Here is a 27,703-nt window from a genome sequence, read left to right as displayed (position 1 = left end):
ACTTTTCCATTAAAATAAAAATAAAAATAAAAATAAGCGACATATATTCGCTTTCTCTTCTCTCTCCCGCCACTCTGCAAGCTGGGGCGACGGAAATGGAGGTTCGACCGACGATCATGGTAACCAACGACGACGGCATTGACGCTCCTGGCTTGCGCGCATTAATTCGTGTCCTCGTCTCCACCAAGCTTTACCATGTTCGAGTCTGTGCACCTGCTTCGTATGTTCTCTCGCTCTTTCTGCCTTCAATTTCCTTTTCAATTCTATGCAAAATGTAGTATAGTAGCTTCGAAATTGATATCACAGTTACTTTCCACTCCAGAAATTTGTAGCATAACCCTAACATGATACTGATGACGTGATATTGGGCTCCTATTTTGAGCATCAGAGAAAAGGGTTTTGTGATTGTAGGTTCTAAAATGTTTGTATTTATGGGATTGTTATATGATAGAATTTAAAATTATGTTACTAGTACCATTTAGAAATGATTTTACTAATTAACACTAAATTTTACTAATCATTGTTGTTTTTGTTCTATAGTATTACCGATTAAAACTGAATTATATTGATTGAAACTTATTTTACTTAATATTTCGAATTTTTTTCGTAAGGTAAAGAGATCAGGTCTTTAGTGTTAGAAAATAATATTATGTAGATCGGTATAGTGAGGTATTAATATTAATAAAAGTTTTCCATTTATAGAAAAATCCGGGATGACTTTATAAGGAAAGTGGTGCGAGTATTCCGGGACGAAGGGAGTATCCAATAATTAGGGAGCTTCATCAATTTCACACATAAGGTTCTTCAATTGTAAATTGGCAAAGCTTTGTCAATATCGGATGTATAATTGGCCTTTTTTTAAGGTCCTCCTTCAACTATAGTATAACCGAGTGCTTGGATGAGTATTCGTTCTGTTCAGTACTGACTATATATCTCTTAACTATGTAAACTCCTTGGTTGCAGCTATTTGTAATGTCCATTTATATGGTGATTCCAATATCAACCAATTTTTTATTTACTATCCTGTGAAACCCTCCCTCGTCTTAATCCTGTCTCACATAATTGCCTCCAATGTCTATTTACGTTACTTTTTGATATGATCTGGTGAAGCTTGTTGATGATATGCTAATAAACCAACCAGACCATTGTTTTGGACTGTTCCATACTTCCATTAAGTAATGCTAACACAATTGTGCTTACAGGGAACAATCAGCTATTGGCCATGGGATCACTTGGCGGCATCCTATCTCTGCCAAGCAAGTGGAGATTGAGGGAGCAACAGCTTTTGCAGTTGCTGGTTCGTGTTTTTCTCATTAAATAGTTCTGCAACCATATTATTTGGCATATATTCTTCCCGATACATTAGTTAATTAGCTGCTTTCCCCTCTTTCCTTCACCGTTATATTGCCCCACTGAGCCAGAAATCACATCTGTTTAAGCTTTACGTAAATGCAACATTTGTATTTATATGGTATCAAGCTTCTTTTTTCTTTTATTCGAATTGGGTTTCCCTATCTGAGGTATCAACCAACACTATTTCTGATACAAGGACCACCAAAAAAGTGACTAGTACAAGATAAAACAATAAGACAAGTACAGGGTGAATGCAGCTGACCAGAGTCTTACATTTTCTCCTCATCTACTGAAATTGATCACCTGAAAAAAAAACAAAAGATTTGATTACTTGAGAATGCACATTACAATCTGTTCAGGGCCTGTTGTAAAATTTTAAGTATTTTACTGCTAGACAAGATGAGAGTTACTAAATGAATAAGCAGGCTAACTCAGAATCAATGGGTTATCTGCTCAAATTTATTTGTCAATGGGACAGTTTGTTCAACTCTGCTGTTTTTATGTGTTACTCACATTCATGATTGGTTGAAGTTTCATAAGCATTCATATTAGAATTTTATGCTTACCAAACATAACCTTGCCATGTCATTGGGAAGTTCAGTTTAGAGACTCATGAGTAAGGTGCATACTCCTTGCAGGCACGCCAGCTGATTGTTCTTCTTTGGGAATCTCAGATGCACTGTTTCCATCAATTCCTGACCTGGTAGAATTCTGAATCTTTTTATGAGACACTTTTTGCTTATGAGATTATTATTAGAAATTTTCAGTATAGTGATGATATTACTTAATTGATAATTCAGTTTTTAATGATGGGCTAGTCGTGTTGGAACTGGAACCAGAGGCTTTGCTTGCACCTTTTCTTGTTTAGTTTACTTTTTGATATTAGAAGGGCACCTACTGATTTTTTTTTATCCCTTCTCTATCTCACTTCCCAATTTTCAAAAATAAGTATCTCGCCATGCCACTAAGTTATCAAGGAGGGTTAACGTACGAAGGTGAGACATAGAAGTTAAAACGACATAGATCATAAATGGACAACACCATGAATATGCTAGCTTGAGACAACTCTTCCGTTTAAGGACAACACCATGATAAGGTAGATTTAACTGTCTCGTCTAGGGACACCACCATGAATAGGCTAGATTGAATTAACTGTTCCTTTTCTATGTGGATTTACTCCCTCCAATCCAGATTTAACTTAGATGTCCCATATTTGAGTTAACATTTACTTTTGACAAGTTTTTTCCTCTCTCCTTAATCTTTGTGCAAAGAGTATATTTTAACTTGAATTCGAGACAGAGATACTAGTTTTTATGGATTCCTTGGAACCCAGGGCCTAGGTTTGAGGGGTAATGATGACTGATGAGAACGTTGAGTGCAAAATTTGCTAAAAGAATGAAGTGGATATTGCTCTTCTGCATCGTAAATATATAGTACACCACTTATTATTGAATGGTGGCAGTCAAAAGAGCTCAATTTATTAAGGGAGAGATATAGAATTGTTGAACCGTTGAATCTTCTGCAAGTTGGAATATTTTGTTAGCACTTGTCAGTACCTATTTTTAGCACTGCCAAGTGCTTCCCTCCTCCCACGAGAAGACCTTTTTATTCTCTAGTCTCAAAAGTCTATTATTGTCTGTTTATAGTGCATTTGTCATTTATCCTAGATTGTGCAAACTCCTTTTATGGTTGCCTGCAGGTACTTAGTGGCATTAATATGGGAAGTAACTGCGGTTATCATATGTAAGTTGCATTGGAGTTTGAAACTTTCCTTCTATGATATGTTGTTATGTACCATAATCATCCGAAAATCTTAGCGAGACAAACGTAGAATATATCTTTCCATTTGTATCGGATCAAGTTTTATGTTATATGGTATAAATTTGTGGCCTAAAACTAGTCGATTAAATTTTGTATTTAAAAAAAAAAAGGAAGATAAGAGAAAATCCTTAGATGATTTAGATTGGGTCGATACTGATGCTTATACTTGTGGATCTTCCCCAAGCTCTCTTTCTTACTTTCATCACTCTATGTGGATGTAGGGAGGTAGTGAGCAGGAAGATGACTGATTTTGCTAGGGATTAGAGCTTTATTTTGGTGATCCTATCTGAAGAATATTTGGTGCTCATCTTAGATGATTGGGCTCTTTTTAGTTGATTAGAATACCCTCTATAGGTTTTAGTCTCTCCTTCAATGGGTTTTTCCAAGTTGAGAAATTGAAAGTTTGTTCATAACTAGAGTTTGAGGATGACTAAGCTTGGTTGTACCCAAAATGAAATAGGAACTTCCTTGCTCTGCATTTGGTGAACTGGTGATTAATTATTTTTTTCTTGATGGCTAATTGCACTTAGGGGATACGACACATGCATGTCGACTTTGTTTTTGTATGTTATAGATTATGGTATGACATCGACAAGGGAGAATTTGGTGGTTAATGAAAACTTTATGTTTTTGTCGTACATTATTAAAAATGGTAGTGGAGGATCTGATGGAGCTATGCAGTATGCTAAATCCATTTTAGGATAATGATATGAACTGAAAGACTCCGGAGGAGGAGATCTCATATTACGGGGAAGTTAGAAATATCAAAAGTGAATTTTAATTTTATTTTTTATTAGTCTTTATTTAAGGTAAATATTTTTAAATCAATATAAAAATTATGGGATAAGGAGTCGTTTAACCGAAACAAATGCTTAAATAATGTGCTATCTGCAATGAGGATATTGGTACTGTCACTGCGCAGCAAGCAAAGGATTGGGATCCAAAAGACAAGTGGAGAAAAGCCCCATACAGTAGGATCCTAATGAAGCTAGAAACAACACTCTAGTAAGGAAAATCGTATCATTCTTCTACAGCCTCAACGCCTATAATGGTTACGCTATTCACTCATATTTTTCCCTTTAGTCCATCCAATTATAACATAAGTAATCTGCACATGATGCAGAAGAGAGGGAAAGGGTCCATGCTTAATTTTATAAAGCACGCCTTGGGTGCGCCTAGGCTCGAGGCGCCTAGCCAGGCGCAGACACCCTCCAAAAGGCGTGTGCCTTTGCGCCTTTTTCCTAGGCTCAAGGCGCAACTCCTCAAGCGCCTTATGGTATAAGGCTCCAATTATTTACAAGTAATATTTTTTTTAAAGAAAAGGCCAAAACCACGTGACTTTAATTGTTCCCTAACAGTTAGAATGTACTACATTGAAAAGAGGAGAGAGAAAACCCTAAAATTTTCCATATTTTCCTTGTCTCTTTCAGCGGTAGGTCATGCAAACTCTTCCCTTTTCTATTTTAAGCCGTTGAATGTAAGGAGTGGAGCACTTCTTTTGATAATCTAAATAAATAGTGAGTGACTAAAAAGTTACTTGAACCTTCCTTAGTCCCCTTTTTGTTTGGTTTTTTTTTTTCCTAAAAAAGGCTTTTGATTTTATTGTAATTACTATTTTCCCCCTTGTGACAACAAGTACTATTATTTTGATTTTTTTTAAGAAAATAAATACCACAAAAAATTGAAAAATTGTGCTCCTTGAGTACGAAAGGCACACACCTTCGCCTTGCGCCTAGGCTCCACGGACTTTTGCGCCTTGGTGTGCCTCACGCCTTTTAAAACTAAGGTATATAACTACCTGTCCAACGGAAGATCGTTTGCCTCTTTCACAAATCTCTGGAAATGCACTTATAGAGTTCTGAATTTGAAGATTATCATTTGTGATGTCTCAACCAAGTATGTTGTACATGCAAAGGCTTTTACCTTCTTTAGGCCCTAAAATTCCCGAAGAAAAGAGGTTATTGTAGAAGCTTCTGAAGATTTTTGCAAACTAGACTAGATATATTATAAGCTTAGTTTAAAAAAGCGCGCCCAAGGCGCGCCTAGGCACAAGGCTCACCTAGGCTCAGCCTTCGGCGCCTTGAGCTCTCCAGGCTCACTGATGTCAACCAGGCGTGCGCCTTTGTGCGCCTTAAGTAAGGCGAGGGGCGCAGCGCCTTGTGCGCCTTCAGTCTTCAGGCGCAATAGGATGACGTGGATCTTTTATTTACATTTTTTTTCTTTTTTAATGATATAAACACACCCCATGTGACCTATCAATGGTCATATATCTACAACCTTAGCTTTTTGGGTAGTGAAAGTAGCATAAAATGAGTTAACTTTTATATTTCTAGCTTGTAATTACCATGGAATGTTCTAATTTTGGCACTCCATTGACGGGATCACGCAATACTTATGAACCGGCAAGAAAATATGGCACTCCAATAGAAATATGTAGTTTTGAGTATAAATTGTGGTAAATTTTTTTCTATACCGAATTTTAAGTTTATTAGAAAATTATGTGCGCCTTGTATCCTAAAGGCGCGCGCCTGAGCCTTGCGCCTAGGCTCCATGACCCTTGTGCGCCTTAGCGCGCCTTGCGCTTTTTTAAACTAAGATTATAAGAACGTGATGAGTCTATCACACAAACCCTTATATATGCTTAGTTTCATAAGGCGCGAAGTGCACAAGGGTTCTAGAGCCTAATCGCAAAGCGAAAGCGCATGCTTTTCAGAGGCAAAGCGCACCTTAAGTGTCGAAAACGTTTAAAATCATTTCTAGAACATAATTTGTACTCAAAATAACATGGTACTTATATTGTAAATGCATAAATTAACAAAGCGAAGCATAATTCATTACTAGACATCAAACCTAAATATCTCAAAGAGGCTAAAGTACGAACTAAAGACTTAGAGTTAGTCACAAGCTCACAAAAGTCACAACCAACATAAATCAAGTTAGTAGAAAGACTAGAAAAGGAAAAAGAAAAGCAAACTCCGTTCTTCAAGCTAATTTAATTGTGCCCCTAAACTCCTAAAGCACATCTATGTCATCATCATCTTCATCATCATCATAAGCATCATCCTCATTATCTAGATAATCTTCATCTTCACCAACATCCTCTTCCATCTCATCTTCATGGTCATCCAATGTCACAACTCGACGAGAAAATTTAGGAGTGAAGCTAGTAGTTGGACCCTTTCTTTTATGAACTCTAGATGAGGATGACATGGACTCTCTAGCAACCCATGTTGTTCATCTCCGGTTGCTCTACTAACCGTAGCACATGTCAAGTCATCGTCGTCAAACACAAGATCACCTTCATCATCCAACGAGTTCTCTTCCATTCTCCCGAGTAACTACTCATTACTCTCGTCAATCTCTCTCAAATGAACGGGGTCAATGGTGTCATTACTCTTATATCGGCGTTCCAAAGCTCGGCTAGCTTTCACATACACCATGCTATTTAACCGACTTTGTGCTAACCGATTCCTCTTTTTGGAGTGAAGTTGTTGAAAAGCACCCCGATTTCTCTCACCACCCGTAGCACTACAAGTGAGGCTAAGAACCTTCATGGAAAAAGTTTTGAGGTTGGGAGTTGAAGATCTATAACTAGACCACCAATCCACTATTAAAAAAAACGTTAATAATCAATTAATTTTCTAATATAAACAATTGATGCACTAACATTTTATTAAACTTTGGTTGCTAGTTTATTACCTTGCGATTTGGTCTTTCTTTGTCTCTAAGAGACCGGTGACATTTTTAAATGCATCCAATTCTGGAAGAATTTTGTCTTGACTTTCAACATCCGGAACCAACGTTCCAAGGCAATGACACAAGCCCTTAATCACTTCTTCACATTCGATATTTTCAATTAATATAATGGATCTCGGGGTTTACATAATAACCGGCTGCTTTCAAAGGTTATTCAAGTTGAGAATCCCATCTTTTTTATCAATGAATTCAAACGCTTGTTTGTATTGCTCCTCTTTAGTTCCAAACTCTTAGAGATAACCTCCTTAGTGCTATCCATGGCTTCATAATATATCCCATGGAAGGTTTTTTTTTCTCTCCATCAACAATCCCAAGAACTTTAAATAGTGGACCGGTCAACTTAAGAGCATATACGACATTTCTCCAAAAGTGTCTTGCAAAAAATGTATGTTGCTATTTTCTTTCCTCTTGCATCCTTTGACCACTTAAAGGTATTCTACTCTTGAGAAGTAAGTCAAGTAACCATCTTCCTCAAGGTACTCTTTTGCTCACGAAATTGAGCAAGAGTAATGAAAGATACAGATGTAACAAATTTCTTATCCGCCGGCCTATGCAAATTCCTTTGATTTGTGAACTTTTTCATCAAGTTCACAAGACATATACGGTTATAAATATAACCATTCATGAAGATGCATTTCTTCAAAGCATTCTTGGCCTTAGGAATTTTCCCCATATCTCCTAACATCAAGTCGTGCAGTGCAAGGAGTCCAATAAAGATGTTGTCTTTTAGCCACCCATAATCTCCCTACTAATTTATAACAAAAGAAAATACATTTAGTTTCAAATAAAAGGGAAATAAAATGTAACACAAAAAGTAAGAAGAAGAACTATATTTCTTACCGTCCTTGACATAATTGGATGCATTGTCCGTCACCACTTTGATTACATTTTGTTCTCCAACTTCCTCTATCATGTCATCAAGCATATGAAACAACAAATCCACATCTTTCGCAACATCGGAAACATCCATGAATTTTACGAAGAAAGAACCCTTTGGAGAGTTGTCGCAATATATTTTGAGGCAACTGAATCACGACATCAGTAAGACATATTTGAACAACCTTTTGTTGCCCACTCTTTCTTGTGCTCTTCCTTTAGTTTATCAATCTCCTCTACTCTACTTTTAAGGAGAGAAACTCTTAGCTCATGCATGTTTGGTGGCTTGAATCCCATGCCATATTATGCAACGGAATCAAGCATAACTTTGAAACTAAGTAACCACATGACAATTCCCATGCATGTATTGTTGTTATCGTGAATATTCATACATGATTTTATATGCTGGTAAATCTTAAAAGCTTTAGTTGTGATTAAAAATCTAGTATTTTTGTTACTTTGGGGTACCAGATTGCTTTCTTATTCTTCTACTAGTAGGCTATCTCAGGATTCAGCAACGCATTGGATTTAGAATTGAAATTGTTGAACATTCTCTTTGGTATTAGAGAGTCCTATACCAACAAAGTTGTGCTTTGTAATCACCTCTATTGACAATTATGGTGTCATCATTATAGCATAGTTATCTGTTCTTTTCACCAAATAACCAAACTTTACCACAATGACCCACTATCGTAATTCCTAGTCTTATTTTCGTAGGTCACCTTTAGCCTCACAAATGAATATCAATGCTCTATCATTTCCTTGAATTCAGCCTTTTCTATTAGTCTTACATGTGAATTGATTAAATTCCAACTAATTTGTGAAAGTTGTACCTAATTGAGTTCAATTGAACGTCTAAATATGGTGGAAACCCTAATATGTGAACTTCCATGACGCCGCTTCATGAAATTTGTTAAGCTTTTGCACCTCCTGATCAAAGAATTATCTTTACTGTTCATTGGAGTCTTTATGAAAAGTTCTTTATTTCTCATTAATCTTGTTCATTGAGGTTGTTATTGAATATATCATTTGGTAATGTTTGATGGATATGTCCTCTTGGCATGAGTGTTCCTTCAATGTTTTTATTTAGCACTTAAATTGCATGTGTTTATCATCTACAAAACGTAACTTTTAATTTTACAGGTCTTAAGTTATACAGGGAAAGTTAATATTTTCATTGGAGATTTAATGACGGACTGACCTTTTCAATATATCATTCGCTTACCTTTTAACTAAGAAGATGAGACTTCAATCGCATGCTAAAATTTGTCAGATTAGTTGATCCTTGTTGTTTGGAATATGAACATTTCTTTTATTCTCTTCAGTTGTTTATTCCTCGTCATGTGTTTAGTGCTTGCAACTGCAAAAGACATCACTCTCATGAGTGATACAATGTAGTTTGGCAGTGCATTGACAAGGAAAACCTTTTGGAGTTGGACTTGAGGAAAATAAGTTAGATGGAGAAGCTTAAAAATTGTCAAACCTACCTGCGTAGCTATATTTTCCAATACTTATATCATCCTGCTTGAATTTGCAGTAATGCTCTTTTTCATTCATCATTGACTCAGTGTTTACTCTGGGACTGTAGCTGGGGCTCGAGAAGCATTCTTCAATAGTGTACCAGCAATATCTCTGTCATATGATTGGTAAGTATCTGAGATATTTTACCTTATATCTTTGATAAGTGAAAATCTTATGTGAGTAATTGCTAACAAAGATGGAGTATTGGGCGTTTATATATGAGCCTCTAGTTATCTATATTCTATGCCCTGCAATTCCTATTTCCACAAGCACATGTATGCTTATTATTAGTGATAGCTAAGTACTCCATATTCTAGAAGTTCAAAATCATATTGATAATGTGCCATAGACATCTTAAGCATCCTCGATTTTCTGGGAGATCTATGGAATCTAAAATGTGGGAAACTCCAATTTAAGACGTAATATCCTAACGAAAAGCCAAACTTTGTAAAATGATTGTTGCAGTCTTCATATGACTAGAGTGCACACTATAAAGCACGAATTTGTTCTGGCTATTTGAGAATAAACACAAATCACGTTGTGATCATGGACAACGAACGTTCTTGGTTTTAATAGGCAATACAAACTGCTTTCTTTGTGCTTTATAGCCACACGACTCACATGAGTTACTGACTCACTGTTTTCTTTTCCATGTTAGGGCCAATTAGAACTTATTTGTGTTGGGTGCTTATTCTCGTTTCTTGATTTTACATGTATGCATTGTTAGTAAAGGATGTAGCAAAAATAGTTATGCACTAATGGTATTACTTAACATTCTACTTATCTAGGGTTGGAGGTGTGAGCAATATTGACGACTATGGTCTAGCTGCTGAAGCGTGTCTACCTATCATAAATGCAGTGCTAGCGGAGATAAAAAACAAAACCTATCCACAAAGATGCTTTTTGAATATAGATCTGCCCACAAATATTCGGTGTCACAAGGTATTCCTGCGACTTATTAGGCCATATCTGACGTAAAAGTTGTTATTGAGAAAAAGATTGCCTTGTAGGATCTCTTCTTTTCATGTTTTTCCCTTTCATATGTTTTCTAGATTTCTGGTTAATCACTAATCCATTAACTTCAATGGTAGTCTAATATCTGGAAAAAAGAGATGTTTGTGATGGAAATGTCCAATGTTCTTTTAACAGTTTTAACCGTTTTTTTTTCTTCGTGCATCTTCTCTATAGAACTTTTGTTACTTTTTTCTGTTAGTGTTATTTGATCATAGCTGTAAGCTACTAGGCTGTAGCATTTTCACAACGATAAATAGCCGTTAACTTGCTTGTACTGTAGAGGTCTGCCTTTTCTTCTCAATTCCTTAATGGTGCAATATTAGTTAACATGGACCGCATTTTTAGCATGTATAATCAACGGTACCCTACTTCTGGGCCAAACATGAAATGTTCTTGCACTGCATTAGCTATTCCAATTTCCAATTATTAAATTTTCTCCATGAGTCAAAAATCACTTGCCTTGTTTACAAGCCCCCCTCCCCCCTTCTCTCTCTCTCTCTCTCCCACCCAGGGCCTGGCCTGGCCATGTGATGGAAGATCATAGTGTTTATTAAACCAGCTGATGTGAGAACTTTTTTTAAGTGATCTTTTCCTAGTGCTGATGTGGATGGCCATGAGAGAAAAATTCTTGGTTCATGCAGCTGATTGCTGATCGAATCCTTTTGGGAACAAGGCTTTGGTTTTATTTTGTTGCTTTCCTACTGCTAGTGGTTGCAAGACCTGTCTGCCACCATCTTCTCTTTTTAATTTAATTTGATATTTGTTTAATTAGAATCACCATCTACTTTAAGTACTCCCTTTCCCTTTACTGAATTACTTGTGTGTTCTTACTGTGGGGAAAAGAAACAATTCTTGAAATTTGGGGCGATGCTGCATTTGTGCTCCTCAGAACTTGTTAATGCTGGGGATCAAAATACCCTGGGTTGCATTAGCTTCACAGTGGCTTACCATTGACACAAGAACTCGTCTCTTAAAATGCTACAACATAGTTTATTTTTCAGTTTCATGATTACAGAAATTTACAGCTTTCACAGAGGAATTGAAGTTATCTCCATTAGCTTTTGATAATGTAGTATACTATCTTTGCTATTGTCAGGGTTACAGACTGACAACCCAGGGTAAGAGTATCTTTAAAATGGGTTGGAAGCAAGTTACTTCCACCGCCCGAGGAAAACTGTTGTCAACAATGGAGATGGATATGGACTCATCAGAGTCTCAAGAGGTCAGTTCTTCGGCAGTGTCTCAAGGCCAACGATTATTTAGGAGAGTGGTATGGTCTTCCTCCTTGTTTCCTTATTTTCTTTAAGAAGACATTATTTCCCTTGTATGTCTGGTTTTAATACCTTAGAGCATTAGCATTGATTTGGCTTTTAAGCATCCATTTCCACCTCTGACCACGTAAAGGAATAAAATGGTTCCCGCATGTGTGGGTTGACCAATAAATTCACCATTCATGCATTATATTTCCTAACCGTTTATTTTGTGAGAAATATAGATGAGCTCATTGGGCTGGTTGAGAATGGTATACTATGTTAATCAATGTTTGAAGATGTATGTCAGTCACAAATGCAATAATAGTGCAATAATGGCTGCGGAAACAAAAATGATATGCTGATCACAGCTCCAGTCACAGTCTCATGGCACAAATTTGTTCTGAAGGTCCTTTTAGGTGTTATTACTACTCATATACATACATTACAACTAAAAAACCTAAAAGTTGTAATGGAATAATTGATAGAACAGTCCCAACATAGTGTCACCTTTTGATTAACTAGGAATAGTATCAGCTCTAACGGATCCCTTCTGTGTACCCATATGACAAATTGCCTTAACGGGTACAGTTTGGCTTTGTGGTATTGACTTCAAAACCATACCATTTGATCTGATTTAAATAGGAAGACAAAGATACCCACATGTTTCTTCTTTTCCATATTTGCAAGAAAAAGCAAAAAGAGTCTTCCAGCCAAGGGAGGGGATTGATGTATCATCCTTCACGGAAAGGAGAGAATGAACCCGAAGTTGTAAATTTTCATTGAAGAAATCAGGAGGTGGGTTCAAAGCTTCCCAACTTCTTTTGCTTCAACACAATGTCACAATCTCTTAGAGCATGAATAGTGGATTTATTCTGATCTGGCAAAAGGGGCAATAGAGACAATCTGACAACCTCTTGCAGAGATAACCAAGTTGGTGGAAGCCTATCCCATAGAGAGTGCCAGAGAAAAACAATTGAGTTTTTGAGGGACTTCAGCCTTCCAAAGCCAAGACTGAGAATCAAAAAAGTGAGCTGTATTTGTTGGTGATGATGGGGAGGACAGATGCTCATAATCCTTCTTGGAGCTGAAAAGCTACCATGGCCCAGTGAGCACCGCAAAGGGCTTATCTTATACTGGGATGGATTGGAATGTGAATTGCTGAGATAGTGTGAAGGGCAGTTGAGGGAAGTATAAGATGGAGGCAATCTAGATTCCAGGAATAATTATGGACAAAATGGCTAATTGTGTAAGAAATATCTTGAGCAGAGAGAGGCCCAAGGGCATGGGACCACCAAAGAGGGCCTATAGCAGTCCAAGAATCAAACCAAAAGATAACAGTGTTCCCATCTCCCAACACCCAACTCTAATTCTCACTAAACAGATCCCAACCTGAACCCAAACCCTTCCAACAGTGGGATCCTTTTTTGAAATTGAAATCAGGGGACTTCTTGAAGTATTTTTCCCAAATAACCCTACAAGCAAGATTGGAAGAGGAATTTAACTTACAACACTGGTTGGCAAGGAGAATTTTGTTTATCACCATAGTATTCCGAATACACAACCCACCCCGTTGGACTGGAAAACACTTTATCCCAACCTACCAGGCGGAGCTTCTTTTTGACACAGGATTCATCCCAAAGGAAGTTTGTGCACAAAAGAGATATCCTAGTGAAGTTTATTTGAAGTTGGATGTTATCACATAGTTACGGATAGTTGTCTTAGTGCTTTTGATAGCTGACATAGCTAGGTAAGTTTTCCGGCTCTTGATAGATAAGAAGCCTTCCAACCTCATAATTTGCATGGAGCTTCCCTACGACTTCTGTGAAGGAATTAATGGAAGGTCTTTTCACCGACTTGGGGAAACCAAAGTAAGTAACCAAATCTTGGGTTTGGGAGACATCAAGGAAAGAGGAGTATAGATCTCTGTTTTTTGACCAGATAAGGGAAAGAAAGAAACAAGAGTGTCAGTCATAGTAAGTAAACTAGGTTAATCCCGTGCGATGCACGGTTAACAAAAATATTTACGAAATTTGTTCATAATAAAAAAAAAACTTAAAATTTTCATATATAATTTCCAAATATGTATCCATACAAAAAATTTCAAAACTTTCTTAAGTACTCTGTAATTGATAAAATTTTGCATATACAAAACTCAAAAGCATCTATAAGTTGAAAATTGTTAGGTGCACTCGTGTTAGAATCAAACCTTCCTTTAATTGTATTTTGTTTATTTAGTGCTTTCTAGGATTTTTCTAATAGTTTTCTAGGCTCTAGATAGAATTATTATGTTACTATCAATCTATGTAGCACGGAAACGGGTACGAGGACAAAAACCGGGACGGGAAACGGCAAAATCAAAATTTCAAGAAACGGGTACGGCAAGGGTACGGTAAAAATATCCAAAAAAACAAAAATTTAATAATTAAAAGAGAGAGTTTTAGTCAATGCATAAATCCTTAAATATTACAAACCATAAGCATAAGTCACAAACAACAACATAAAGTAGCAAAGAAGCAGAGGCATTAAATCAATCTTGAACAAGTAATGTGCTTTCCAATTCCGGTTCATCAAGTGAGAGGTCCGCAAACTCCAAAAATCCCACGTCTTCCATGGAAATGGAATCAAATGCATCTCCACCAACGTCCCACATCTTTGTCTTCTCATCCGCATATTGTCCGCTATTTCTTGATAGAAGTCGAAGATTGTTGTGGATGGCTACCAAATCTTGTGCACGACTTGGATTTAATTTATTCCTCCTAAGTGAGTGAATGAAGGCATATGCACTCCAATTTCGCTCACAACAAGACGATGAGGTGGGCTGCCCAAGCAACTTAAAAGCTAAAGTTCGGAGGAGAGGAGTTTGTGCTCCAAAATTTTCCCACCAACTCTTAGGTTCCATAGTATACATCTTTGAAATGACGGTTAAATCCTCAAAAGGCCCACTTTTGATAGAGAATAGTGCATATTCATCCATTACTTTACTATGATCATCACCAAGTGGAAATAACCTACGAAAGCACTTCAATCTCTCTCGAGAGATTTCACCATCCCTATGAGGAGCAACTCTAGAAGGGTCCTCAACTAGCCATTCATCACTATAATATCTTCAATGTGAAAAGAAAATAATGTTAAAACAAAACATCAAAATAATGTCTAATAAAAACTAATTACTTAACTAGCATATCTCTATTCAAAAGGAAGTTAGGAATTACCAAACTGAAAATAAACAAAACGGACAAAGTAGAACATGTACCTTGGGTTCAAGGAGTGGGCTAGACAGTGAAGAGGAGTGTTGCTCTTTGTCCAACAAGCTATTAAGATGTCATAAACCACATCAAAAAATAGACATTCGTCTGACAGTTCAAGTTCTTCAAATTTGTAAATTGCAACCTTCACTTTCTCACATGGAGTCCCACATCTCATATACTAAGTGAAGACAAGGCTTATCAGTGTCGCAAAAAATCTGAACATATCATATATAGGCCTTGTCATTTCAATAATGTAATCCACTTGGTGCCAAAAAAGATCATTCATAATATAATCCTTAAAGAAGGCAGCCTTCTCCTTGTCGTCATCTCTATAAGAAGACTAGTCATCACTAATAACCATGCTTTGAAGACCTCGTTTGACAAGCTTTATTCTTCTGATCATCACGATCCATGTGGCAAAACGGGTGTCGGCCACAGCAAGCAATCTAAGAGGAGAGAACTTTTGGAAGATTGATAATCTCATGTTGTGGTTCATGATGAAATTCTTTATCTGCACAACAGTCTCATACATAATAGAAATCCAACTACACTCTTCGTATGTTACTTCATTGGATTCGACATTTCTTGCTGCACAAATGTTTTTCAAGGCAAGGTTAAGAGTATGGACGACACATGGTGTCCAATAAATGTGAGGAAACTCCATCTCAATAAGCTCTCTTGCCCCTTTACAGTTTGGTGCATTGTCGGTTATTATTTGCACAACATTCTGATGACCCACCTCTTGAACAACTACTTTCATTAAAGCAGCAATGAAATGCTTATCCTTCACTTGACCAAAGCAATTAATAGCTTGTAGAAACATAGGGCCGCATCCAGAAGTAGCCATGAAATTAAAAAGAGGCTTTCTTGCCGGATCAGTCCAGCCATTTGACACAATTGACACACCTTTTTCTTTCCAAGTTGCTCTAAGCGGTAAAAGTTGCCTCTCAACATTATTTCTTTCTTTTACAAGCAATGTAGTTCTCAACTGATTATAGGTAGGAGATGTATAACCAGCTATAGGATGGGCAGCAACAAAAGTAAAAGACCGATAATAATGTGGATTTCTAGCAAGATTGAATGCCAAACCTCCTGTGTAAAACATTCTTGCAATTTCTTGATCCAGTTCATCTCTAGCTTCAACACCAAATGCTCTACTAATAGGTGAACTTGCAGGTTTTCTTTTCTTACAAGACCTAGATTCAGTTGTATCAACTTCAAATTCACTTGGCAAAGGAACTTCTCTTGGTCTTGACTCGCTTTTCTTAGTCTCATACTCTTCCACTCGCCTGTCCATTTCAAGTTTATCACTTCGACTCACTTTCTTGCATGGTTTGGCCCCTCCAAGTGCAATGCCAAGTAAATGGGCTCTCACTCTTGAATAACTTCCTTTTCGAATTTCATTACAGAAATTACATTGAAATTCCCATGTACCTCCCGTTTCCCCCACTTTGTTCAACTTTGTCACAAAAGCCCACAAAGGAGGACCTCCATCATGAGCGATTGTAGAAGAAGTAGTTCCAACGGAAGGTTGAGATTGAGGAGCACTACCGGTACTACTAGTAATGGCACAGTTTGGTTTTTAGGAGCCATTATACCACCTGAACTGCATTTAAAAAAAAAATTGAAGTCAGTAGCAATTCACATCCGTTATCCACTACATATAACAGTTCACCAAAGCTCAAACATACATGTTCTGCAAGAAAGAACCTATAATGCAAACTTGTAAAGATGTTATTATGGTTTAGGAGATTGCAGGTAGTTTATTTTGTTTAATGTGACACCTTTTGTTTAAGTTTGCATAGTCCTTGTCCCCTCACAACTGTAACTAGCTAACAGATACGTATACACTATAAAGAGTACAAGAAACTGAACCAAAATAAGGCCATGAGCAAACTCTGTCTAGCATGACAGTGTAAAGAATTGTGCACTCATGCTAGTGCTGTTTTTTTTTTGGTAGAAACAGGGCAGCAGTTAAATAAGTAAATAACTTGTAAACCAGCTAGTACATTTATCCCACAATGGGCAATGGCATAGTCTAGAAATAATCATACTATTGTTGTTAATTTGTTATTGAGCTTATAATATGGAAGTATTAATTTACTTAACCAGGAAACTAAACAAAACAGAAAATAAACAAAACGGACAAATAGACAATATTCCAATTGAAATTAAACAAAACAAACGCCAATTACACCAACAGCCAAATTGAAATCAATTAAACCACTCATTCTAAAATCAATTAATCCCTAAACAGACAATATTCCAATTGAATTCAATCTCCAATTAAACCAACAGCTATAACTCATCTCAGAAAATAAAAGTAACCGAAATCAATCGCTGGAATAACAAGTTAACAACCATTACTTATTATTTTATTCACAATTATTCCAAATTAACCTAAATCTCAAAACATAATTGACAAGAGGAGGATCGAAAATATGGATAAAATGATATTGGAGAGAAAAGGAGTAGAAAGATGAAAGAATTACTTACCGGAGATGAAGGCCGACCTCGCCGGAGTAGAGCCACCGGTGGAGCAAGCCAGCAGAGTCTGGTTGCTGGTGCTCATTGTTTCGCCCAAGTGCAGGTGGTCGAGAGGAGAGAGAACAACAATGACCTAATATTTTGGCCCTTTTTTGTATGGGTACCTTAATTTTAGGCCCAAAAGTACCCGATACGTACCCAGGAAACATGTTGACCGTACCCATTAACGTTTAGTACTCATTTTATGGATACGAATCCGGTACGTACCCTTGAGGTACCCGTACCGTACCCGTACCCGAGAGGTACCCGGTACGGATACCTCACTAAAATGAAGTACCCGTGCTTCGTAGCTGTTAATAATATCGTGTTCACTGGTAGTTTGTAGCTAATTCAAAATAAACCTCTATGAGGGTATGAATGAATGAATTCCTACTTCTCACCAATTGTTGCCATCACTTTATTGCTTGTGTTTTGTTGTAGGCCTTTATAGATATTGTGCCGCCACTTACTCTAAAGCATCCCAAATCCCACAAAGTCCCGCAAACAGATAAACTCTCGTCGCCGGTCCCGCTTGTGCCTGTTGTGCGCACACAAGCGCCCCGGTCGACCCTCGACCCTCGCTCGTGTCGCCAATAGGCAAGAGCCCCCATTCAGAATCAGACGCTTGCTCGTGCCCCTACGAGTCACAAGATACTCATTCCGCACAAGGCTCGCATCCTTGCCGCCAATAGGCAAGAAGGCGCCGCACGGATCCGGTGTCAAAACATTTGGAACGTGACAGTGGGTATCAAACCTGGGCCCCGAGAGACCCAAGGAAGCAAACTGAAATGGAATCAATCGAAGAAAGACTAGCCTGGCTAGAAGGCAAGCAAGTTAGAGAGCTGGACTCGACTCGAGGAAGTTGTGATTGGGCAAGCCAAAGAAATAGAAAGACTCGAGAATGCGGTCGATGAGTTCATGCAAGAGAAAGAAGCGCTTCAGGAACAACTCAACTTTCTTCAGAAGCAAGCTGAAGATACGCAAGACAAGTGCGGGACCCTAATCCGCGCCGCAAGGACTTACTCGGGCGGAGGCGGTGCAATGAAAATCAAACCTCCAAAGCCTCGAGACTATAATGGCGCTAGAGACTCAAAGGAAGTTGATAACTTTCTCTTCGACATGGAGCAGTACTTCAGAATTTGTCAGTTGAGCGACGATCTAAAGGTTGATACTGCGTCCATGCATTTTTCAGATGATGCGAACCAATGGTGCCGTACAAAGCACGCCGACATCGAAGATGGGAAGGTCAAGATAGATACTTGGGAAGAGTTCAAGAAGGAACTCAAAGATCAGTTCTACCCCGAGAACACCGAGTTTGTTGCAAGAATGAAGCTGGAGGAAATCCGCCACAAGGGCTCCATACGTGACTATGTGAAAGAATACCCGGTTTGCATGTTGGACATCCGAGACATGAATGAAAAGGATCGGTTGTTCAACTTTGTTCACGGGCTACAAGAATGGGCGTAGCGTGAAGTATTGAGGGCGAAAGTTGACACACTTTCGGCCGCTATGACTGCTGCAGAGCGGCTAATGGACTATTCCACTGGGAGGGGCCATCGAAAAGAAGAACCAAGGGGGATGCCTATAAGTTTGGAGGGCTCGACTCCAAACTCACCTAAGAGCGCAACAAGTGGCTCGAGGTGCCGCCAGCTCAGTCGAGGGATTCAAGCCAAGAAGTGAGGGAAGTGACTCTCATAAATCATGGTGGTCGCCATCCCAATCAACGAGAGAATCCAAAGTCGGCACGCCCTCGGGAAACATCAGTAGGCTTAATTTCTTGCTATGTCGAGGGTAACACAAACGGTGGGAGTGCAAACACAAAGGGGAGAGCCATGACCGTCAATGAAACAGGTGAGTCCGAAGAAGAAGAAGATGTGCAGCCTCAGAGAATGGGTGCCATCTACAAAATGGACGCCGTGAGAATGATAATTCAAGAAGAAGAGGAAGAAGAAGAAGTCCGACACATGTCGGCCATGCGAGTGATGAATTCCCATAAGAAGGCAACATCCCAAAAGCAACCTCGCATCAGATACCCACCAAAGTGAATGATGGAGCCACACAGAAAGGACATCTCAGAAACACCCTCGCAACAGATACAAGAATCAAGATCCAAGTTCAGGCCAAGCTGCTCCGAGAAAGAAACAAGAATCAAGGAAGACTTGGATTCACAACCAATTCAACAAGACTCCAACAGAAACAAGCCAAGCTACCAAGAGACAAAAAGATCCAGGAAACCGCCATTAACCAACGGCGCAGAAAAGACTACAGAATTTAGAATATGAGCTTTTCTTTTATCTATTGTAATTCTTGTAAGTCGACGAGGTCGTCGACAACTTAAGTGGGGGAGGTTATTAGAATCCAACCTTTCTTTACTTGTATTTTGTTTATCTAGTGCTTTTTAGGATCTTTCTAATAGTTTTCTAGGCTCTAGATAGAATTATTATGTTACTGTCAATAATATAGTGTTCATTGGTAGTTTGTAGCTAATTCAAAATAAACCTCTATGAGGGGTATGAATGAATGAATTCCTACTTCTCACCAATTGTTGCCATCGCTTTATTACTTGTGTTTTGTTGTAGGCCTTTATAGATATTGTGCCGCCACTTGCTCAGTTGTTTTAAAGCATCTCAAATCCCACAAAGTCCCGCAAACAGATAATCTCTCGTTGCCGGTCCCGCTTGTGCCCGTTGTGTGCACACAAGCTCCCCGGTCGACCCTCGTCCCTCGCTCTTGTCGCCAATAGGCAAGAGCGCCAATTCAGAATTAGACGCTTGCTCGTGCCCCTACGAGTCACAAGACACTCATTCCGCACAAGGCTCGCATCCTTGCCGTCAATAGGCAAGAGTGTGCCGCACGGATCCGGTGTCAAAACATTTTGACTGTGACAACTCGGGTACACGGTGCACCCAAAAGTATATTTTAGTCCATTGGTGGTCCCTAACCCAGTTTCTCCTCACGTGTAAGGAGAAAATGTGACATGGTGCACACGGTTGCACCTAATATGCTCTATCTACAAGTCAATGGGAACCTAAAAAACTGTAGGCACTCGGCACACAATACATAAGAGATACCCGTGATTGTATCTTTTTACAATCCTATTCATGAAAATTAATCTAATGCAACTATTGATGATTACATCAACAAATCTTGTCGAGAAAAGTAGAGCTTTCACTACCTTCACGCATTTTAGTGGCTAAGATTATGAGGAAGAAACTCAAGCTAAGGTAAAGGCTTCTACGTAACCGTAATCTTTATGCCCAAGGAAGCAACTCAAGCCAAGGTAGCCAACATTATATTACAGATTAACCTCATGTCATGAAACTCAGCCATAAATCTTTATAACATCATTAGGAGATATTGGAAATTAGAGATACATCCATATTTGAATTTGATCAAAATCAAGTCCGGTTACAACTTGGCATCCTTTACACTTTTTCGAGGCCAGATAAAATTAGAGAAATCACCGATGGTTAATATGTTTAATCTTTCACTCGAAATTAAACTGAAAGGAAAACAAAATCATAAATCCCGCAACAATGTTAAATATTACTCTGATAGAAAATAGACCCCATAACAATATAAACATTCAACCAATACAAACATTCAACCAATATGAAGACCTTAAAAAGAATATACGGAGTAGCAGCAATGATAAAGTTATCATCTCCCGTGGAAAACCTCCATTGGAATTCTAATCAACATCGTCCCCCGAAAAAACGAAATGCTCAGTACTAAGAAATTAGTAAAAACACACATCAAATTTTCAGAAAGCACACATGCTCGTATAAAACAAAGAAACCGAGAACAAATTAAAGTTGAAAAAAACTTTACCTTTGCATCTTAAGATTAATGGAGATTGGATGAAGCTCAAGAAGTCCGAAAAATAAATAAGAACAAATCTACACATAGATCGAACAAAGAAAGCTGAAAATTAATGGCGCAATAAAGAAACCCAAAAAATAAATTGCAACTTTGTAACTTCTAATTGAGCAAGTTACACAATTTAAATCAAATAAGAAATTAAAAGCATATCTTAATTATAGGACATTGAAAAAATTCGTACCAAGAGCGAAATCATATGAAACTGGTAAAATTCAAATTCATACCAGGTGCAGGAAAAGCATTGTATTGATTTTTCTTCACTATCTTTTACCGCCGGTGAATATGAGGAAGTGAAAGGAAGAGAGAGAGCATGATGAAAAAGTTGAAGGGGCGAGACTGTGAGAGTGAATTGGAAAGAAAGGCATTGGGAACAATTATTTTTTTAACAATTCATATTCCACTTTCCAATGAGAGAGAGAGATAGTTACAGTAGGATGCAATATCCAATGAAAAATAGCGCGTGAGAGTATAACTCATTTGTGCTGACTTAAAAGGGTCGAAGGAAGCAAAAAAATAAATGACGTCAAAAGTGGGTTGGGCGGGAAAAAAATCCATGAGACAGTGACACGTGGCCAAATATGACATCAGCGGTATTTCTTTTAGTAATAGTTATAGAATTGTTAGCCACTCCAAACAAGATTAAGTCATCAACAAATAGTAAGTAGGAAATGGTTAACTTGGGGGTTTGAAAGGTTAATTGATCAGCATGGGTTAACGGGACTGCGGAACGCCGCGTGTAGAGAACCCAGAGTAATAAATAGACAAACTTATATGAAAAAAAAAAAAAAATTACAATAAGTATGTCACTTGCCCATAAAATAATTTCATTTTTGAAATTTATTCAGCTGCGTAGGTGGTTAAAATTATTGTAGTTGTAAAGACAATAATGGGCATCCTACTATAAAGTACACAAAGAAAGAGATAAATTTTCACTAAAAGAAGTATAAGGTACTAGAAAAGGACAAAAGTATAAAGAATTTTGTGGATGGTCATTTCTGCTTTTTAAAATATAAAAAGTGTGTGGTAATAAATAAGAATTTTTTAACAGATTTCTTGTTTCACTTTCCCCTCAATATTGGTTAACATGGTAATAAATAGGGGGAAAACTAGTTAGATGATGAAGTGGGGAATCGTGGAAGAAATAAGCCAATACAAGTTAACCAACGCCCTATCTAGTCTCAAAAAAATTTGGTTTACTTTCCTTTTATTCGACCGGGGTGTATTTTTGGCTCTTAAAACCTAGATCAATCAACCCACAATCATTCATACAACTCATGAAATATTTCAGTTTATGCAAATTACAATGTTTCCCTCCTAATTTCTCTGATGGACGGGTAACCTTATTGGAATCTCAATACTTAACCAAGGCAAGTTGACAAAATTAGAAAATCGAACTAAATCGTGCCAAAGCTCTACTCTCTTTAAACTTAGTACTTGTCTACAACCGAAATAAAAAAAATTAACCTGGAAAATGCACCACTTCAAAAATTCCATATGATGATGATTCCACCAACGAGATCCATAGGTTTTGCAATTTCGAATTCCAATTTCGAGTGATGGAGGGAGGTGAGGATTTTGATGGTATTAGCCATGCGAGTCCTTGTTTCGGTTAGAATGACAATATTGGGTGTGTGATCAGTGATGAAGTTTGGTTTGATGGATTTTCGGGCATGCGCGTTCAAGGATTGTTGGGGCAAGCCTTGGACATTAAACTTCGTCTATGTTGAAAAATGAAAGAGCCTCCTTTATTCTCTCTAAATTAACAAGTTATTTTTAGTCATTACTATATTACTATTGATGCTTTTTTATAATCATTCTAATTTAAGTAAAGTGTTTACGATGTTTATGTAATTAAAATTGTTGTATAAGCATTGCAAAATATAAGAAATATATCAAATAAAAAACATAGTCATATTTTCAATTTCTTTATTATATTATTATTTATGCACTATTAGGGTATCTGAGCTATAATGATCAAGAAGGCTCTAGCTCGATTTCCGCAACGTTAGGAATATTATCTTAAAAAAAATGGCATTTTCAAAACCAACATGTTCCATTATTCAATGGTGATAATTACGAATATTGAAACATTCGAATGAAGGTTGTTTTACATGCCTTTGGAACATAGAAGTTGTTGAAACCCGCATACCAACAACACAACAAAGCAGAGGAGAACTAGTTGTAGGAGCAATTGATTGGAAAAAAAAGATATAGAAGCATTAGCCAAAATTCACCTTGCTACCACAAATTCAGTATTTCCTCGAATAATGAATGCTACATCAGCAAAACAAGCTTGGGATACCTTGAAAAGGGAATTTCAAGGAACCGAGAAAATTAAGGCGGTCAAACTACAATTGTTTCGGCTTGAGTTTGATAATTTAAAAACGGGAAAAGATAAAAGTATAAAAGATTACACTTCAAGAGTAATAGAGCTTGTTAATCAATTAAAAGCCATGGGTGAAAGCATAACTGATCAACAAGGTTCAATATGGTTGTTGAAGAGGCAAAAGATCTCACAACATTATCTCTCGTAGACTGTATTTTATGAAGTCATGAACAAAAAATGACGGGGATAATGAAACACCTCTAGAGGGTCCAGAAGGAGCTTCCAATCAAGACATAGACCCTTGTCTTCAAAACCTCATGATTCCAAGACGAAAGTTCAAGCAAAATAATCCATAGAACAATAGAGAGAGATCGAAAAGGTAAATTTCCTCCTTGCAAAAATTTGCAAAACTAGAAATCATCGAAAAATAAATGTGGGATTATTGCAAGAATTTGGTCATACTAAAAATGAATGCAGGTTTAAGAAGCAACAAACAAGTGTTGCAGAGACAACTACAGAGACAACCTATGAAGAAGGATACCTTTTTTATAATAAAAACAATAGTAATAAAAGAGATGATTGGCTTATAGATAGTGGATGCGCAAATCATATGACCAAACATTAAAATCGTTTATGACAAAGTTATGCACAAAATGATTAAAGATGTTCTTTATGTCCCTGGTTTAAATCAAAATTTTCTTAGTGTTCCTCAGATGTTTCAGACTGGCGACCAGGAGAGGGGTAGGGGGTGGGGGGTCAAAAGAGGTAAGAATTTTTTCTTTCTCCAAATTTCCTAAATGCTTATAGATCGCCTGCAAGTTCTATTGGTAGTTATGTAGTAGATCATATAATCAGAAAATTAGAAATGAACGAGAAGAATTTCGGGGAAATGATAGTAGATTGTAATGTGACTAAATCATCAAATTGAGCATAGAATCCCAGCTTCAAAGTAGCTGGGCAGAGTCACTAAAATAATACTAGTAACAAAATAGAAGTCTAATCAATTATCATTCATGATTGGCTGATATCTTTCTCCCTAAACTCCTTTATTTATAGACTAGCTAATACCCCCTTCTTGTAGCCCAAGTTACCTCTCTTTAATTTACTTCTAACAACTAATTATGCATTTTCTAGACTACCCCTCCCCTTAGGCTAGTTCATTACAGGTTATTGACTCAACATCTCACTTCTTACTAAGCTTTAACATATTTGTTGGTTTTTCAAAAGTATTACCAATAGATGCTCTACAAAGACAGGGGTTTGGTGGTAGACGATAATGGTTGTATAAGGAGAAAATTATCTTTTACATTAACAGTCATTATTGGATCATCTTGTACCATTAGTAGTCACTGTAGGGTTTTAGAGGCGTCATGGATCTCCTATACTGGTATTTTGGTCTCAAATTGACTTTCTTTCTTTTGTACTTGATGAATTCTGTAAAGGTTTTAATTTTTACGTCTAGTTTCTATTACTCCACTATTCGGAATTGGTTACTTTGCACTAAAAGCTATTGAAAGTCCTTCCGAAGAGGTTGGGAACAGAAAACTCTTGCAAACACCAAGAAGAAGTTGATCATTGTGTCCTACACTTTTTATGCTATATTGGATTATTTATTTCCAATCCTCCCTGTTGTCGTGAGCCAACACTTTAAATGGGGATTGCTTGTGCTAAATTAATTCTTCGATGACATCCAATTTCTATTGAAGCTATTTTCTACAGTCTTTACTTCATATTATAAGCTGTGAAAGAGTGACGCTTCCATAAGTTTTGAGGTATATTGGTGGTATGCTGTTGAGCTTTTATTTGTCAGACTTTGGTTTAAAACCGGGATAGTTGCTTATAGTAGCTTGATTTTTTATGCATCTGCAGTTTAGGATGCCGTTTACTGAACAGAAACTCATAAGTTTTCTGGTTCGTACTTCCAATAGCGTGCAGAGATCCAAGATTCTGCTGTGTAGCTTGTTTATCATTAAATAATGTTTATTGAGGGAAATTAAATAATATATTTATAATGTAGGAATTGGTTTTCAAAACAGAAAACCCAAAAAAACTTTTTGAAGGGAGCAGGTGAGAGGGAGAATGTTTTTGATCCCCCAATATTAGTTGTACCTTTATCGTAGTATGGTTATGATTTCTTTAAAATGTACTCCGTATTGTACTTTAAAGATTTATAATGCACAAGTTACCCTGACAAACTTTTAGACCTGGCTAATTCTATGTTTTAGGCAGTAGTAAATTCAAAAGTTTGTGCTCTTTGTTGCCAGACTTTTAATTCGTGTCAAAATAGTGGAAGTGTCAAAAACATGATACTGGAATCTTTTGTTTTAAAAATACTGTAGGACACTTCTGTAGAATCACGTTTGCTACAACTTTGAGAAGATACTAGCACAAAGGTTTCTTTTATACAAGCATTTTTGTTCTTTGGTTGCACAGTGCTTATTGTGAACCCTTTTCCACCATCTAAATTGCATATTGGACATAGACAGTTGGCTCTTGAAGGAAATGGTGACTGATGTTCTCTAAGAAGTTTGGTGAAAAATCCTGGTTGCTGAACGACCACGATTCTGAACCATTGGGTGGGTCTTTTGATCATTTCTGTGTAGCTCTTTTCCTATTGTCTCGGAGGTCTGTGTCCTGTATTCCTGACATGTACTGGAATTTTACTTGTGTTTGTGGTGTCACTTATCCATAGATGGTGCTTTTCTTTATCCTTTGCCATTATGTGCTGCGCGGCAATTCATCCTACAGGCGGTGACAGCTGTCTGTCCAATATGGGCTCTTATCATAATTGTCCCAGTTTGACATAGGTGATAGACCCTAATAGTATCTGTTACTCTGTTAGTTGTCCAGTCTAACATAGGCTCTGATAGCGTTGGTAGAGTTCTCAGTTCTTTATAATTCTGTTCTGAACAGCTAACCAGGGCACAAAAATGCTTTTGGCGTTGGCTATGCTGTTGCCCACTAACCTTTTAGACGTAATCTGATCAAAACCTATCTCTATTCTCTCATGCATGAGGGTGACACTTTCACTTCAGAATGCTTGTGATTTCCTAAATAGGGATAGCGGGCAATTATTTCTCGATAAAATACAAGTAATTCATATGTCTTGCTTAATGGAGTGGTTCCTCTTGCAGGCAATAGAACACTCAATTGAGGATAGTGATAACGACATTCGATCTCTCCAAGATGGATATGTATGTAGCATTTCATTTAATATTCTATTATGATTCCTATGTCTGGAACTAATGCATGCATGCATGGATGCTGCTTTCAGATATCAGTTACTCCTCTGGGTGCAATCTCGCCTGCGGAGGCAGAATGTCAGAGATACTTCAAAGATTGGCTTCCTGGTGTCATGGAGCGCGCTTTTTCAGCCTTGTAATCTTCCAATTCTCATAATCATGACATCCATTTGTTTCATAAATAGTTTTTACTCTCTTTTTTTTTATTATTGTTATCAAGCCATGTTTTCGCTTGTTGAGGTTTTGCTGTGACGATAGATTGCTCTGAAGTCTTAATCTGTATTGATAAAGGTAACATGAATTATGTTGCAAAATCCATATCTTAATATTCTTTCATGATTTTCGTATCTTGAAATTTATCGTCTATGTCAAAACCTGGTAAAGTCAAATCATCACTTCATAATACATAACCTTGTTCTCTGACCAAAAACCTTGACGCCTCATTTGATAGCTAATCATAAATGGTGTCAATGAGAAAGAATTTGTATGTAAATTTATAAGGAAAATCATTTTTCATTCTCATGGTAATGATAGTTCACGCAAATTATCTCTTATATTTTCATTCCCACCATTTTTTACTGATTGTCAAACGGAGCGTGAACTCCATAAGAATTTCCTAAACGCACATAACTTTTTCTATTTTGAAAGACCATCAAGTATCACACTATCCTATTTATTAATCTTTATTTCCCTCTTGTGGTTCTCACACTTACTCACATCATATTTTTACTAACAATTTCTTACAATAAATATAACTTAATACCTCACTTTCATCTTATTTTAATAAATTAAACTCACCGTCCTAAAACTATGGGTGGATTAAAGGATAACTAAATACGGAGGGGTTAATGACTTGTCTTCATCTTAAAGCTTCCTATCAACTTT

At 37.3% G+C, this 27,703-nt stretch overlaps 1 protein-coding gene across 2 annotated transcripts; it reads left to right on the top strand.

The window, feature by feature from the left end:
* LOC110796923 (uncharacterized) lies at positions 1–27,154 on the top strand. Of its 2 annotated transcripts, XM_022002011.2 has the most exons (9): positions 1–220; positions 1,203–1,297; positions 1,992–2,056; positions 3,053–3,096; positions 9,375–9,452; positions 10,116–10,269; positions 11,438–11,611; positions 26,711–26,770; positions 26,851–27,154. In XM_022002011.2, exons 1-9 carry the CDS (start codon positions 96–98, stop codon positions 26,956–26,958), a joined length of 903 nt encoding a protein of 300 aa, XP_021857703.2. In that variant the 5' UTR covers positions 1–95; the 3' UTR covers positions 26,959–27,154. The 2 variants fall into 2 exon arrangements, with proteins under 2 accessions (XP_021857703.2, XP_056695973.1); XM_056839995.1 differs by lacking the exon at positions 3,053–3,096 and having other exon boundaries at positions 52–220.
* The last annotated feature ends 549 nt before the right edge of the window (positions 27,155–27,703 follow it).

The sequence above is a fragment of the Spinacia oleracea genome, chromosome 3 (genome assembly GCF_020520425.1).
Source record: "Spinacia oleracea cultivar Varoflay chromosome 3, BTI_SOV_V1, whole genome shotgun sequence".
Lineage (NCBI taxonomy): Eukaryota > Viridiplantae > Streptophyta > Magnoliopsida > Caryophyllales > Amaranthaceae > Spinacia > Spinacia oleracea.
Note: the sequence above shows the minus strand (reverse complement) of the source record. Positions and strands in the feature narration are given on the sequence as shown.

Coding starts and splice junctions, on each gene's coding strand:
- LOC110796923 (XM_022002011.2), top strand. CDS start 96: ATGGAGGTTCGACCGACGATCATGGTAACCAACGACGACGGCATTGAC. Junction 2,057..3,052: donor TTCCATCAATTCCTGACCTG/GTAGAATTCTGA, acceptor GGTTGCCTGCAG/GTACTTAGTGGCATTAATAT. Junction 9,453..10,115: donor ATATCTCTGTCATATGATTG/GTAAGTATCTGA, acceptor CTACTTATCTAG/GGTTGGAGGTGTGAGCAATA.